Source organism: Plectrocnemia conspersa, unplaced genomic scaffold, assembly GCF_051122295.1.
Source record: "Plectrocnemia conspersa isolate PC_06_02 unplaced genomic scaffold, ASM5112229v1 ptg000002l, whole genome shotgun sequence".
NCBI lineage: Eukaryota > Metazoa > Arthropoda > Insecta > Trichoptera > Polycentropodidae > Plectrocnemia > Plectrocnemia conspersa.
The window spans coordinates 13,902,796-13,919,256 of NW_028277166.1; the positions used below are offsets into that span (position 1 = coordinate 13,902,796).

Consider the following 16,461-nt stretch of genomic DNA (forward strand, 5'->3'; position numbering starts at 1 on the left):
GGTTTATTTACAGTTTATCACTTTGGCAGGATCATGGAAGAGTTGTAGGGTAGATATTTTTTGATATACAATTATGCACTAGTTTGGATTATAATATTGTTGTACACAAATTTATAATTGGTAATAACTAAAGTTCCCTGACTGTTGGTGTATTCAATTACAGTTAGTATATTATGGTCTTAAAATATTCAATACATTTGCAACACAAAAATGTACAGCATACATTCCCACTTTAACAACTAGAGCAATACAGCATAGTACATAATTAGGACAATCGATAAAGCTTACTTTAATTAAAATGAATTTGCATAGTTTGCAATATGTACTAGTGTGGAATTGCACAATATGCCAACAGTTTAAGTCTGTATATATATATACAATAATAATCTCATAAAAATGCATCGCCGCTAGGGGCGCTACGTTCTAAATCTATAACACAAAAACCACCTATTAATTAATTCATCAAGCGATAAGTTCTTAACGTTTACGTAATATCCGGGCGAGTCTCGGATTAAGAGCCCTTGTGAAAAGCTACCGGTAGCACAATGGCATTCCTTTACAACAAACGGTGCGACGAATTGACTAAAAGCGAATTCTGATGGCGTGCCATGTCGTGGCACAACACTCGTTTATGTAAAGGGGGCGAAAATTCGACACACGAATGTGACACGCATGCCCGCTGCACTTTGAGTCGAGAAGTCGATTAGATTAGGTCGGAGATCGTTCAGGTTGAGAGATGAAAGTGTGACACTGCGCAAGTTCAAACCAATGAAAGTGTGACACGACACCAAAGTTGCACAACTAGCGGGTTTCCTCGCGGGCTGTCATTGTGTCTGACACATATGCGATCTCATATTTAATTACAAAATATATGAATACAGTACATTCTTAATTATCCGGGCTAATGGTGAGGAGGTAGTGCACGTATAATTTAAAAACATGGAGTATGCCTCTGTTCCTCTCTGGCTGATCATCCCTTAGAGACCGACCTTATGTATCGTAGGTTGGGAAGCTCTCCGACGAATCATAACAATACAGAGATCATTGAACCAACGAAATATATCCCTGTCTCTAGAGTGAAATAGACATGTTTTAAAGACAATTTTACCAACAACTTAGAGCAGCACATAATTTCACAAGCGCTTATTGTTTAAATTGTATTTTTACTAATATAAATATAGTATATATACAGGGGAAAATGTATTCGGATATGATTTTACTGAAACGCGAGTGAAAATATAACTACTACATACATATTTATTGTAACATATATAGATAATTAATCATACCCATTAAAGTCATTGCACATTAGAATAACCTGTTTAGTCATGACGGCAATTATTTTATTTAAAAATAAATAAATAAACATATGCCCGGTGTGGAGTAACACCAGTTAACTTTTTTTCTAAACTACATACTACATCTAAACATATACCAACGATTATTTTAATATCATAAATTAGTATACCATACTAACGCACTAATCTCAAGTATCGGACAACGATAAAATCAAGAACAATGTAATGGTTCCAGATTTTATCTTTTCTTAGTCAAATATAAAAGGCTTTTAAATTTCCCATTAAATTGTAACCTGTAATGATTTCTTTCGGTCTCACTATTTTTTATTATAAAATCGCAATTCCTGTAAATATGAAAACGGTTAGAAAGCAGTAGTGGATTCAATGTTTTATATAAAAAGGGGTGGGTAAAAATTTAAACTTCGCAGGTGATGCGATACTGAAATTAACGCCGGCGGTCTACCGTGGCGTAACTGTAAATTTTTTATTTTATGATAGTTTTATGTAATGTAAATATTATTAATAGTATTTAACTTTAAACTGGCATTTTCCATAAAATGAATGTCTAGATATAAATATTTATACAACGTTAATATTTGCGATGTTTTGTTAAATACTGCCATTTTCTTAAATAAAATGCCAAGGATATTTTAATGGCCACTTGAAATAGATTTCTTTACTTATCAACTGTGGTAGGTTTTCTAAACAATATGTCAAAAATTAATTGATCATGAAGATTTGAATTTTTTTTAAGAAAGTGTAAAAGCATTTAGCAGTGCAATTTTTAGATAGTTTACTAATACATTATTATTTTATATAATACAAATTTAGAGCTCAATAATAATATATTTGTAATTTTATTAAAGTGACGGACGGCAAGCAACGTCTTCGGGTACTCTATTCTATACAATGTTATACCATTTGATATGAGTTGATTTTTACACCGTTACTCTTTAGAACTCCATGAGCCCTCCGAATATCTAATTCTTTTCCCAAGATTATAATATCTAGAATCTAGATCAGTTTCAAAATTTGCTCAGTTGCACAATAGGACCCTGAGAAAAATATAATCTCCTCCCCCCCCAAGATGATGTTCCTGGCCAAGTTTTCCATTCATATATATTAAATTAAAAAAAAAGTGTTTTACAAAGCGATTACTCTACAGATGTACATTTATATCAAAAATAAAAATAATTTATTTATTTTATTTTTATGTACAACTTGTATTATATTTTTTTTAATAATACTGAAAAAACATAATTATAAATATGTCCCAGTATTGAAGACAAATCATTGCATTATAAATTAAAATCAAAAACACGCTTATAAATAATAATGCTGAAAATCTGGTCAGGATATTTATTATACTCAAGAAGTTGATAAAAATATGAGGACTCAGATATATAGCTTTTTAGAATGTTCAATTTAAAATCACATGAGCTATATTTAGTGCGCCACGTAGGATATTTAAGCTAAATTTAAAAACTTCAAAATCACAAATCTACTATAGAAAGAGAAAATATATGCTATCAATTTATCTATTAATCTTTTAACTGATAAACCTTAAAGTTAGAATTAGGAAAATTTGAATTATACTTCGAGCTTCTTTAGAAAATAAAATATTTTTCACATATTTTTTTAACCCTTTTGATGCCAGACCTATTTAGGTGGTAACTATACGCTAAAAATGTAAAGGGCTTTTAAGATGAATATATATTATATGATTTTGTACACATAATTATTGCTAATTTTAAGATTTCAATATATATTTTTTATGTTAACTGCTGTAAATTATTAGAGCAAAATAAGAGAATTTGAATTAAGAGAAATATTCAAAAAAAACTTCTAGATTGCATAAAGTGTTTTAAACCATTTTTTATTATTTATTTTATCATTAGCACGAAAATGTCATTTCGCCAGTGGGAACTCAGGCGCTTATGTTTTTGATGACTCGTCGTCAAAGATCAAAATTAGTGAATTTTGCTACCTGATTTTCAACAAATCTCATTCATCATAGATTTTTCTCATTTAAAGCCAATAATTTTTTGGCCGTGTAGCACAATAATTTTACATTATAAAATAAATATTTTTAATTCTCAATAAAGTAATTTAATAAAAATGTCGCATTATAGTGCTAAAAGTTGGTAAGGTGTTGTAGATATGCCGCGTAGCACATTTTTAAATACGATACAAAAAAAGGCGCATTCGAAAATTTATTAGAACCACAATTTCTAGTACAAAAACCTAAAAAAAATCAGTTGTACAATACAAAGCGTATTATTACAAAAATATTTTTAACAAAAAAAATTGACCGTCATTTTCTTCAAAATTAAAGAAGAAAATGCTTGAAATTATTCTTGCTGTACAGCGAATTTAATTGTAACATTTGTACAGATATCTACAATCTAGATTAAGAGTTCTTTGCTTAAATTTAAAAGCGGCATTATACTAAATATCGCACGTCATGCCGTATGACGTGATGAATTATACTTCCTCTGTTATTTCATCAAATATTGCGCGACACTCGAGTGCAGCGTCACATAATAATATAATGACGATATACGGTGAAATATGCTTCGCCTTTATTCATTATATAATAATCACAAACAATCTAAGCGAGAATAATAAAACTATCTTATTTGCGAAATGATAATTAAATACTTTCGGTTCCCATTTACATAATTCTACACAGCTCGTTTACTTGAACATATAAATAAAATAGTCGACAGGTATTGTTTATGAATTATTATAACACCCGGACATCGAATACGTATAGTGCTTTTGATCGATCGATTGCGGATTTTCTTTTCTTTCCGGTGACCTTACACACTATTATTAAAATCGACGCATGCGCGCATTCCGACGTAATATCGTACAATACGTGACGTAATATTAACGTGAAAAGAATCATTCATAAAAATAATCATACACAATCATCGATCGTCTGATTTACATGAATGAACCGATACTATTAGGTAGGTATGTATATTACGTGGTTATTTAACGATTTCGTTAACGTGTAAATTGCCGGCGTTAAAGGCGTTGTCTCATAAATAACTCGATAAATATACAAATCAAATGATAACTTAATTATAATTAAACGTGAAAAGTTAATACTGTACATTATACAATTAGAGTGAATAAACACGGCAATGCGGTACTTATTTGTAAATGGAATATGGAATATGGGAGAATCAAGATTTAGTGCATAGTATCATTTTTTATTTCGACGTATACTATAGTTTGTAATAATTGTGTATTAGTTATATTTAACTATTTGAAAAGTCTGCTACCCTTTATCTTCAGAAACGAACTTAGATAATATTAGTATTAATAAATATAATAACGGTAGATACCAATTGTTTCTGATATGAACTATAAATACATGTCTTTAGTAAGTTATTTTAAATACATACATTTATTTTTTTATGCATTGTAAATATTCCGCTGCAGAAAACTCAAAAACTACCACTAGGTCACTAGTGAGACACCAAACTGAAATCAGTGACATATATTTTATTAATTATAAACTATTATTACAGCTTAAAATGAATCGATACTATGCATGACCTAGATCGATTTTATTGCAATTAATCATTACGATCTTATGTAAGTTAGAAAAACCTAATCTGTAATGATCTATCAATCACGAAGGAAGATAGAAATTGAAAACACTAGGGTGCATGTGCAATTCGAACCCAGGTCTTTCGTGTATTAGTCACCGACTTATATCTATGACCTGTCGTGCTAATATATATGATACATAATATATCTAGATAATTTGTATATATGCACGATTAGTATGCATATTTTAATTTGTGTAACCAATTCTAACTATACTTTTTCTAAAACACATATTTTGGTCGTTCCACCAATGTCTCATCGATAGTTCAATGTCACAGAACATTTTTTGTGTAAAAACACATGATTCACGCTCATTTCCACTTTTTTGCATTCAAAGACTCATACGAGACGAATCCAAACTTTCCAGGAACGCATGCAAATCGAACCCCAACTCGGATCACAATGGCTCGCTAGCCATGAAACACATTGCCGAGATCGGCATTTGAAACATTCCGAGATGACGCAACGATTCGCCTGTGACCCTCGTGTGTTCCAATAATAATACTCAGCAATAAATACCCAGTCAATGAATGGGTCCGTCTTGGATGCGGAAACCGACACGGCATTTGCTATAAAACCGGCTGCACCAGATCCTAGTTCCGTATCTATTGACATTAAGTGCCGGGAGATAAAAAGCACGAGCGCAACCGGTGCGATCCGGTGTACCTACCAGATCATACAAATATTCATTTAGGCTACGTGCTATCGACCCAAAGACTAAAAATAGATGCAAATAGTCAACAGAGAAGGGGTCAAACGACAAAAGAGGTTAAATAAATGTCGTACGAGGACACAAACTCATCGACCTGGTGGATTTTCCAAGCAAAAAAAAAACACAAAAAGAGGGCCGAAACCCGGATTAATCGGAGTATCTTTATTCAAATCCTGAGCAAGTTTTCTGTATCCGTTTTCATAACAGATAACTTACCGTTAATAGTGCGCTGCTCCTACGCGAATTACCGAACACTATCTACTTTTACTATCACTTAATATTTTGCAAGTTGAAAATGTGCTGTATAAGTACATTTATAACATAGGAGCTAAACGCTCTAATCTTAGTTGCGTCATATTGCATCCTGTTAGCACGTTTAGGATCGTTTTTCACATAGAACAACGAACTGTTTAAAAAACAATAATTCTTCATAATAATGTATCAAGGTAAAACATTTGTACACTTATATGCACAATATATACAAGTATAGTATGTGTATATATACAATTAAATAATGTTTACTCCTTATACAAACTAGAAATCCTAAAGCAAAATTTTAAATGGTTATTACACAGGACTCAGCATAAAACATAGGCATACTCCCGCCTTTTCTAAGCGACCCGGCCCCTTATATTATATACATTTTAAATTTTGATCATTTGCACTCAAATAAAATATAGCACACCCCACAATTTTAGACCTCTTCCTTTTTCTTAATATAAATTTACTTATATTGATATACATTTACTTATATAACTATATTATATTCCATCCGTTTCAAATTTTGCTCGATTTTACTTTTGGACCCTGATGAAAATCTGATCAACTCACCCTTATCAGAAAAAAATTCAAGAATCTGCCATTATTAAAAAACCGTCCTCAATTGCAAAGTGACATATATTGTTCTATATATTCATTATGTCTGATTGACTTAGTCAGTTGGTACAGAATAACCCCGTTGTAATGCATCAGACTTACGCCAGTCAAGTTACAACGGAAGATAAAAAATACCGTACGTATTTTTACATACAACTCTATGGGCTAAATTTAGTCTATCGATGGAGACTACCCGCGACTAGAAATTAGCGTAAGAACAAAACTTCTATGACGTTAATGGAGCTATAAATAAATTAAAAACAAAACCGGGCTAAAACATACCGTGCGTAAAATGAAGAGATACGAAAAAGCATCCGCCAGAAATGCCTTGACAACAATAGCACCGCTTCGCGGCTTGTTCAAATTTTACTGGCCATTCGTAACTTGTCTAGACATCACATGGTAACCTTCTTAAATAGCTGCGCAACGGCCACAAAAGTCTAATAAAAAACGGACGGTAAAATGTCATGGCAGCAAAAAGTGGGCGAGCCCTAAGCCTCCCTCAGGCTGGCTATGTGTGTAAAAATGGATATATAGCGCCTGAATAAATAACTTACGTTCGAGATTCGCTACTAACAACATCAACAAAACTTCATTCGAACACATTCAATTTGTATAGATGGAATAAATCGAAAAAAACACCGCTTCTCTCTTCCCGTCAAACCTGGTCCAGCTTGATGTCCGAAAACCAGAGTTCAACACTTCAATAAGACAATAAATTTGTCTTGTATAAAAAATGAACAAATTCTTTATTAGATTTTTTATAGCTTATATTGTAGTATATTCGACCTAGCTCGATTTTATATAATTATTCATTACAAAATTCACCCGTGAAATAAAGATAATATAAAAAATCACATCTCACGATAGAAATTTAACCCAGGTCTTATAAAATGACACGACTGATTCGGACGTATATTTTTTTAATTAAACAAATATTTTCCTTTGACACTTTAAACGTTGTTTATCGTTATATTTGCGTACTCACTCTGTAGAACCGCCTACTCATAATACTCGCAGGTTTATTTGCGTTAAATCTTAATATGGACAGATGAGTTTTACAGTATTTTTTTTAAAGCATTAATAATTTTTAACGCAATTTTGAGAACTTTGTATTTATATTAAACTACCTATCTAAAGCGAAATATTGGATTGGTCGAATAAGTAGTAAGCATAATAGTCGATAATAAGCTTTACATGTCATGCTTCATTCGTTAAAAGTTTCACAAAACCCTGCGTACTTATTTAAACGTGATGTGTCTAGTACTGAAAGCTTTTTCAAAATCGTTACTGGCTCATGCTAATCAAAAACAGTTAGATTCGAAGTTCCTGTCAATTTAATATGATTCTGAGGCATTATGTAGACAATATCTTAGACTCAAAGCTTTGCTATGTATCTCAAAACACAATAAAATATTAATTTGGGCGTTGCAAAGACAGTTAGATTGGCAACGTTTTGGAGAGTCACGAATTAATAATTGATGCACTAAATTATCACAAAACAAAGCATCTTCTTAAAATAACAATAGTTATTTTACAATATATTGCCAACATTTATCTACTCTAATATAAAAACCAATATAGCGTAGTTGCGTTTCATTGCACCTTGTTAGCACGTTTAGGAGCTATTTTTACATAGAGCAGCGACTTTTATCACAGCTTTTGTAATAATAATAATACGTAAAAGGCTCTTCTTATTGTATCAAGGTAAAACATAATATGCAATGTATGTGGAATATATGAATAACTAATTTATTTTATAAATTAGCAACATTTATCAACCGTCAGAAGATATTAAGTTTATCATTTACGACACTGAAACCAACAAATTAATGTAAATATAGGGAAGCAGATTAAAATGTCAACATTACACAAGGTCGCCATAGGACATCCTTTACGAGTCTAATCTGGTTTTAATATTATTCAAAGTCAACGAAAACCTTTTATTTTCACGTGTATTCTTTCATTATTTAATTTGTAATAGTGTAGAATTTTTTTTTTTGTAAACCTGAGTGGTAATTTAAGAATCATTTTTTTTGCAATCTGATGAAAAAGTGACTATACTCCGAGAGTAAAAAAATAAATAGAAAATAATGATAATAATCAGCGCTGGCAAACCCGTTCCTGCTGCATTATTAAAATGGCAGCGGTTTGAATCACAGAGTCCGAGCAGATTCAAGTAACATTTAAACCGACATTTTTCTGCAACGGCGGACAATCAGAATGTCGTTAAGAGGCTTTTCTATAGTAATATATATATATTGGTCACGGTAGCGAATTATAATTATAATAATTTAAAACCTTAATAGATATTGTATGGATAAAATTTTGAAAGCTGTCTTCACCTAATAAATAATATTTGATTTTTATTATAGTTATAATAAACAATAGTACATATTGCTTAGAATATTTTATAATGGCGATAGTTACGCTTTATAATGAGAACCATTTCTAATTAATATACGCTTTAAATTACTCGCGTGTTATATTTCATTATAAAAAATAAATATTCAATAAAACATTTATGATGGATTATCTTTCAGTAAAGTTTTTATCAGTTTGAGGTCTTGGACCGGCGATTCAAATCGTGTTTATCAATCAACTTCATTACTTTTTAGACAAAACAACTCATACCTAAGAAATCAATATTTTATTAACATACAGTCAATAATGCTCAATAACAGTAATAATAAATCAACGCAATAAGTTGACCCGCAAATTTAACCCCAAATTTAATATAAAAAGCACATTCGAATAATGACAGATCTTCCTTATGTGTGAGGTCGTGTTTTTCAAATCAACACGTATTATTAATCGAGAAAAAATCAAGGTAAGATTAAAACCATCATAGGTTCTGAAGGATGATTTAGGATCATCGCATAAATCAATTATATATTTGATATATGTATTATACGAATTAACGAGTCGTTTTAGCGCCAACAACGGTAGAAAAATATTTAATTAAAATGCGAAACTAGTTTTTTATGAATAAGCAACATGTGCCCGCATAATGTTGGGAAAAAAATGCGTGCGATATAAAATAATAACACAGATTATAATATATTATTTTACATAAGCTGCTCACCGGTACGCCGCTTTACTTAATTTTGTACATTGTATTGTAAAATTATTTCGAATAAAAATTGCACAAAAAAATTACGGTTGATCATGAACAAAAATCAATAGCGCGCAAAGTCGAGCTAACCATCCAAGCATTGACCGCTTCGGGCGTTGCTTAACGCTATTACATTACGTTACCAAACACAACAAAGGCATTATGTCAATTTAAAAACACCTTGCAAAACACTCAAACACAGGCAAACGCTTAGCGACCGACATGTTATTTTTTTCTATTTGAAAATACTCAAAAAATCAGATGGATTACGAACGTCAGAAGTTGTTTCGAGATTCTTCAGAAGAATGCGAGGAGATCATTTCCGAAAAACATACGAGAACGAGTTGCGTTCGACTTGTATGTAAATATTGGAAATTCCTACCACTGTTGCTATGATGACGAACATTGGATAAACACACCGAGGAAATTCAGCTTCGGTCGATTAGAGTAATGATCGAAATAATAACAATTACTCACCGCAAAGGCGAACTATCCACGATTGGAAAAAAATCCCAAACGTTGCGGTCAGATATCAAGTAATTATACATGTACCAACACATAACCGCAAGAGTTAATTTACACACCCTCTAAATCTGACGCATTGTCTATCTGGTGATCTGTATATATGATAAAAATCTTATCGAGCAAAACATGTTCTTGCAGTACAACGACGCGAGCACGTCGGTCACTCCTTGCAAATATTTGCACATTTGCTTAGCGTTTGAAAATTGTCGGCGCACAAAATACACAAAGAAATAAAAAAAAATTACAAACATGTTCCATGGACTTGAATTTACTGTTAAATGCCTTATTTACAATTTGCTACAACATTGTTTTCAATACGATATAAATTCCTCGCAAAACATGTAAATACAACATCAAAGTTTTGTAGCGAATTTAAATAGTCATTAGCTCGCACAAGATCTTATGTATTTTTAATTGCATACATAATATAATATGCGTAAGATAACATCTTCAAATTAATTTTTATCAAATTGTACGCAGCGATTAACCATCTAACCTTATAGCTGGGCACTGTAAAAAATCGCAGTAGGAAACAACATCAGTAAGAACATTTTTTATGACACTGTTTTGGAAATAAATCTCGTCCGATTAGGTAATCAAATAAAATATGTGACAAGGTTAAGTTAGATGTTGCGTTTAGAACAATAACACAGCGATTCAAAGGATTACTCAGAATCGTATGGAATGGTCTAGCGAAAACAATTTCACCACTGTCATTGGACAAATCGCGAAATTATTTCACGATTTGCATAATAACGTGTTAAGCGATATATGTTTATTTGGCAATTTTTCATCAGTATCGCGATTTCTAATTGACAAACGAGTGCGAGAAATATCTCAGAAGTGATTGCAAAAATTTAATTTAACTTTGGTCAATACATATAAATATATCGAGAAACGAAATACATATTTTAATATTAATTGGCTGTACGAGGAACAAAAATGTTATGTCATATTTTTCAAAGTTCTCATTTGATTTGTCAGTTTTACCAAAACTTATAACCAAATATTTTAGCCAAATTAATGTTTAATTGTTAAATGTAGCTTTTTGTAAAGAATATTATTATGTAGGTAGATACTTCCATAATAATTTAAATTACAACAATATAATACAGATTCAATGTGGCTTCAAAATCAAGCAATACTTAAACAATACCAGTAAAGCAAATCAATGGAGCCAGTTGCAGAACGTCCTTTTACTTAATTGACAAGATAAAATAAGAACATGAAGCTATGTACTTAAGTTCCAAAATTTCTTGATTCGAAGTGTATTACCACAGCAAAAAGTTAATAGTACTATTATGCTGCTGGCGAATTTGCGTAATGGAATGCATTAAATACATATGTGACAAGCAACGTATTAGCTTATTATATTTAAAACCAATACCGTTTATTCCTCGAATTCGCTTTGAATAATAGTCACTCGATATCATAGGAATTTACTTGATGAATTAACGTTTCTTTCATGTAAAATCATATATTACAAATTCACGAGCGAAGCATACAAAAACCAGATGAAAACAATTCAGTATTAATTCCATTAAGTAGTTAACAAAAACGGATAAGCCATGAGGGTGTCGAAGTTCATTATCGAAATTTATTTTAAAAAGCTTCTTAACATTCCCTGAAATTAGTCCAAATTGAGGACTGCATGGATCGGACTCGGAAATAAAAAATACACGTAGAGCAAAACAAGGATTAAAATAAAAAAACATATAATTATAACAATAGTGAAGGGGGTAATAAGATAATAATCTTGACAATCGTACCTCGAGAACAGCAAACCAACACCACCCTGTGTAATTACACACACCAGTACCGTCCCTCAAGGCGACAGACCAATCACAAGGCAGAAAATTAGGAACACATGATTATCACGCGTTGAACGTTGTTTTTAGGCACCGACTGTGCAAAATAAATGTAATGTTTCTGTGTCTTTACATTTTTCACTTTGCAAGAAGAACAATTTTACGACTGTATTTCTCTATAATTCTCGAGAAAGTCATTGTCAATCTTATATATTCTCAAAATAATATATATATTGATAATAAAACATATATATTTTATTTGCCGTAGAATATTATTTGCATATTAAATTAGTACATACAGAAAGTAAATTTCAAAATTTCGAATTAAATTTGTTTAATTTAAAGTACTGTTTCAGAAAAAATATAGCATTTTCAACTATGATTTGCCTATTCGAGTACGTTTTTAAATTTTTAAATTATTTACAACTGAGAAATCTGCTAATTTGGAGTAGGTTTAATCGTAAACAATACATCCCTCAGTTTTTGTAAGAATACTCTCTTTCAAAAAGTCGTTTCGAATCAAAATCTATAGTTAAGAGTCCGATTTGTATCATTTCTGTAATATAATATATATAATATATTACTCCTATTATTTAGCGTAGTAGAAATACAGGTGTTATTCCAAGGCGCTAGCAGCGCGTATAACAATGCTTCAGACAAATAATTAATACCTGTTTTTAATAATATAATTTCAGATTTTTAGCTTTCTGCTATAGATAAATTTAGTTAATCTACAAATTTAATTATAATGGAGGATTATTTACTTTATGAGGTCTTGTTTTTAACAATTAGAAATATATTTTTTTGCTTCTAAATTGTTATTTTATACATGCAATTTTTGCAATTAAATGCAAATCTTGTTACAACACGTTTGATAAATACGATTTATGTATTTAAAAATGTATTATAGCAGTATACAATAGTTCTTCTTGCAGTAATGACACACCTTTTGGAAAACAATTTGCCAGTCAGTCTTACTGGTTAGATAATATGGATAATGCTCATACTCATCCTCCAGATATTAAGAATGAAATACTTTGTTAAGATCATTTTTTTTCCTTCCAATAATACTTTCCATTACATGGATTAGCAGAGCATTTCGAACTTTAAAATGTTTTACACCAGGCTTCGAACAGACCAAAAAAACAAATCTTACTTTCAGACTTTTGAAAAAATCATTTCCAAATTGTGAGCTGCCTCAAGATCATCGATAGAGCATGAGTTGGGGTTACCAAGAGAACCCTAAATTCTGTTTGAATAAAATTGTGGCCAAATTGACGAGTTTGTTTGAACCGCCAATTGTCGATTGGGGAAGAACATGGGACTGGAGGTGAATGAGGATGATATTCACAAGACTACAGAAAAAAATCTCGTTTGAGGAGAATAAGAAAAAAACAGAATTCATCACTTCAAGTGAGATTAGGGATATGGGAAACAATGCAAAATTTCGTAGAAAAGCATCACTATTAAATTAAATGTAATGTCACACTTTCGCCAAATCCTCAAAAGAAGGCAAAATCAATAAAAATATTTCATTGAGTTATCACTGTTAAATTTCAGTGATCCTAGTATGAATAATTAATAAATTAATATTTTTAGTCAATTTAAATAATACTAATACACGTTTATTTTATACATGAATATTTTTGACTTTTGGAACGAAGCAATTTAAATTTCCACTATTTTTTATAAGGTAAATTGCTTTGATATACGTGTGTTTTGAAATACGAGCACGTTATCGGAACGAATTATGCTCGTAAAATAAGGTTCTGCTGTAATACTATTTTTAACGTTAGTGATTATATATGTATATATTAGATGTATCATTGATTTTATTGCAAATATCCAATCACTCGCATCTTCTTGGAAATTAACTGATAATTAAATTATACTATAAGTAATCTGAAACCAAACTACCAGTAAAAAAAAGTATGTATTGATTAAAAGAGGTACACAAATATCATTGAATACTTTATAGTATGTTCAGTCATACATAGGCTATTCATCAATAGAGAACATTAACTTATTTTTTCCATCGATCAAAATCCAATCCACCGTCCCAAAAACACCAAAACAGGACCTTACGAGCGCAGCCTTCGAAATACGAAAAAGTGCAGCGCCGAACACAACAGTTGTTCTGCCAGCCAGCGGTGGTGTGTATTGTACATTTATTAAGCGGAGATCGGCCTCGCGCATTTCAGTACAACTCTAGTCGCCTTGCCGCGAGGACCGCGAGCGTTCGTTTTCGGCGTTCTCACACGGAAAGGGCGAGAGAGATTTGTAGCTGTTCAAGGGTTGTTTGGTCTTTCTTGACTGATCTTGACTAACAAAAGGGAAAAGGCGAAGTGACATCGAGCTTTCCTACCCGCGAGATAAACAACAGCAGAAAAACAGAGTGCATGACCGACTGACAAAACTGTCATCAATCTGACAGTTTAAACTTTTACGATGGACAAGAAGATTAACAGATTGTCGCCGACGCCCAACGAAGACAAGCAAACTACCAACGAAGTGACATTAGAAGTGAGTAATAGCATATTGTTGTATAAAGAATACGAAAAAAAAACATAAACACAAATATTACCGTACGAAGCCGCGAAGGTCGATTAAGTAACAATATGCAAAAGTGCAAGTGAAGAAACCGTGCTAGTTAAAAAAACATATCAGCTATAAAATATTGCATAATAATAATAGTCGATCGATTGCATACGAATTATCGTACGTGTATCGTTATTATTTTTTGTAAGCCATAATTAAAGGCGTCCGGTTAGTAACGTTCAAGATCAAGTTCGGTTATCAAAATTAGAATGCAACCACTCTAAATGTGCAGTAATTTTGATTGATCATTATTTTTTGAAATCGATATTCATGCGAGAGCGAAATCTGACCTTAATATGCAAATGCATATTGCTCAATTTATGTAGAGCAAGTCTTTGTCATTGACTTAACACACTAGTGTAATAATTTTATTAATAGGCAATACTTTTACGTTAGATTTTTATTAGGCTTTGTGAAGTTGTCTATGATGTATCATCTTTTATATAAATCCTTTGCAAAAAAACAAGCTAAAAAAATGTAAGCGCCGCAAAAATGTTAATAGCCTACTTGAACTTGGTTTTTTGTTAAATACTTAAAAACAGTGACAAAGGTTAACTATATGGTAAAATTAAAGGAGGTCAAGCACATATATTATATAATATTATGTATTACATACATTTAAAAAATAAAAATACCCACTTTTTATTGACATAATTCTTCAACAATAATATATTTGTGTAGACAAGTTATATATTATATCTTATAAAATTGGGTTATGATAACAAATTAATTAAGAAAGTAAGAAGTTTAAGGGACAAATTTGATTTTGCATAACATCTACTGTAACATTAATACTGGTTAGTACAAGGCGCTAGCAGCAGGTATAACAATATTTGATACAATTAATCAATGTATATTTTTAATAATTGTAACTATGTATACTATAATTATTACAATCAGCAAAAGATTCAAGCATATAAACAGTATATTTACTAAGAGCGTAAGTTATAAATGTCTAATTTATTGAAAGTAGTCTTGAGAGTTTAGCCTATAAATGCGCTTTTATCACTTAAAAAACATTTGTATAACATAGTTATAATCAAAATACTTATGAATATGATATATTTTATTTGGTTTTGTTGCTTACAAGTTTTCTTGTTAAGTTGATAATTTATTTATGAATATTTTCTTTACTTCAATGAAAATAATCAGATCACTAACCCTTCGATTGTAAGCGCGCCGTTCTCATTTTCACACGCAACAACATATTTTTCATTTGAAAAAAAATCAACAGCATCAAGCTCGCGTAGGGCGTATTATGCTATGCACCGGATTATCCCAGCATCCTCCCACATAATGCAATAATCTCCATCATATGGGCGGGAAACACGAAGCGCTCGTGTGAAAAACGAACGTCTAGAAAAATCGTACGCAACCTGTTTTAATAGATCGTTGCACTACACCAGACAAGTTTCAAGGACGCCGGCCCTTTGTTTCGTATTGGGTTTCCACGGCTTTGGTCAGAAAATCGATTTATTGCCCTCGCGCATCGCACCATAAAATGTGGTAATAATAATCCGATTATAGACGTCGACAAAAAGAAGCTTTGAATCGGATACGCCAACTTTTGGTTTCGTTTGAACTGCCGGTGACGCAACACGTGTCATAACGGGCAGCGGTCACAATATTGCAATAATTCGCAATTCGCCATTGTTGTAATTTTGCGAGAAATCTCGCCTTTGACACGCTGCTCTATCGATGGGAAAACGACCATTACATAATAACGTAACGGTAGTCTCTGAGCGATTAGATTATTCAATCGATCAATTCGGGATGACCTTTGACAGACCTGGGCAGGTGGAGTAGAAAACGTAGTCGCGTGTTGAGCGTCACTTTTTTCGATTGAGCAAATGTGACTTGATAATTTATCTGTATAAATAGTTACCGTCCGCGTGCCTTTGACAC

At 31.7% G+C, this 16,461-nt stretch overlaps 2 protein-coding genes across 3 annotated transcripts in view; one reads left to right on the plus strand and one right to left on the minus strand.

Moving 5' to 3' along the window:
* Nucleotides 1-16,461, minus strand: part of nudC (nuclear distribution C, dynein complex regulator) — a 68,834-nt gene that overhangs the window by 31,584 nt on the left and 20,789 nt on the right. The gene's annotated exons all lie outside the window — the stretch shown is intronic.
* LOC148237761 (uncharacterized) overlaps nt 1-16,461 on the plus strand; it is a 41,501-nt gene that overhangs the window by 9,491 nt on the left and 15,549 nt on the right. The window contains exon 1 of one of the 2 annotated variants that reach the window (XM_088181592.1): nt 14,093-14,481. The exons of the other annotated variant lie outside the window; for it this stretch is intronic. Coding sequence (XP_088037718.1) covers nt 14,407-14,481 — 75 coding nt within the window. The 5' untranslated portion in view covers nt 14,093-14,406. Of the gene's footprint in view, nt 1-14,092; nt 14,482-16,461 lie in introns of those variants that run through there. 2 annotated transcript variants of the gene reach the window in all.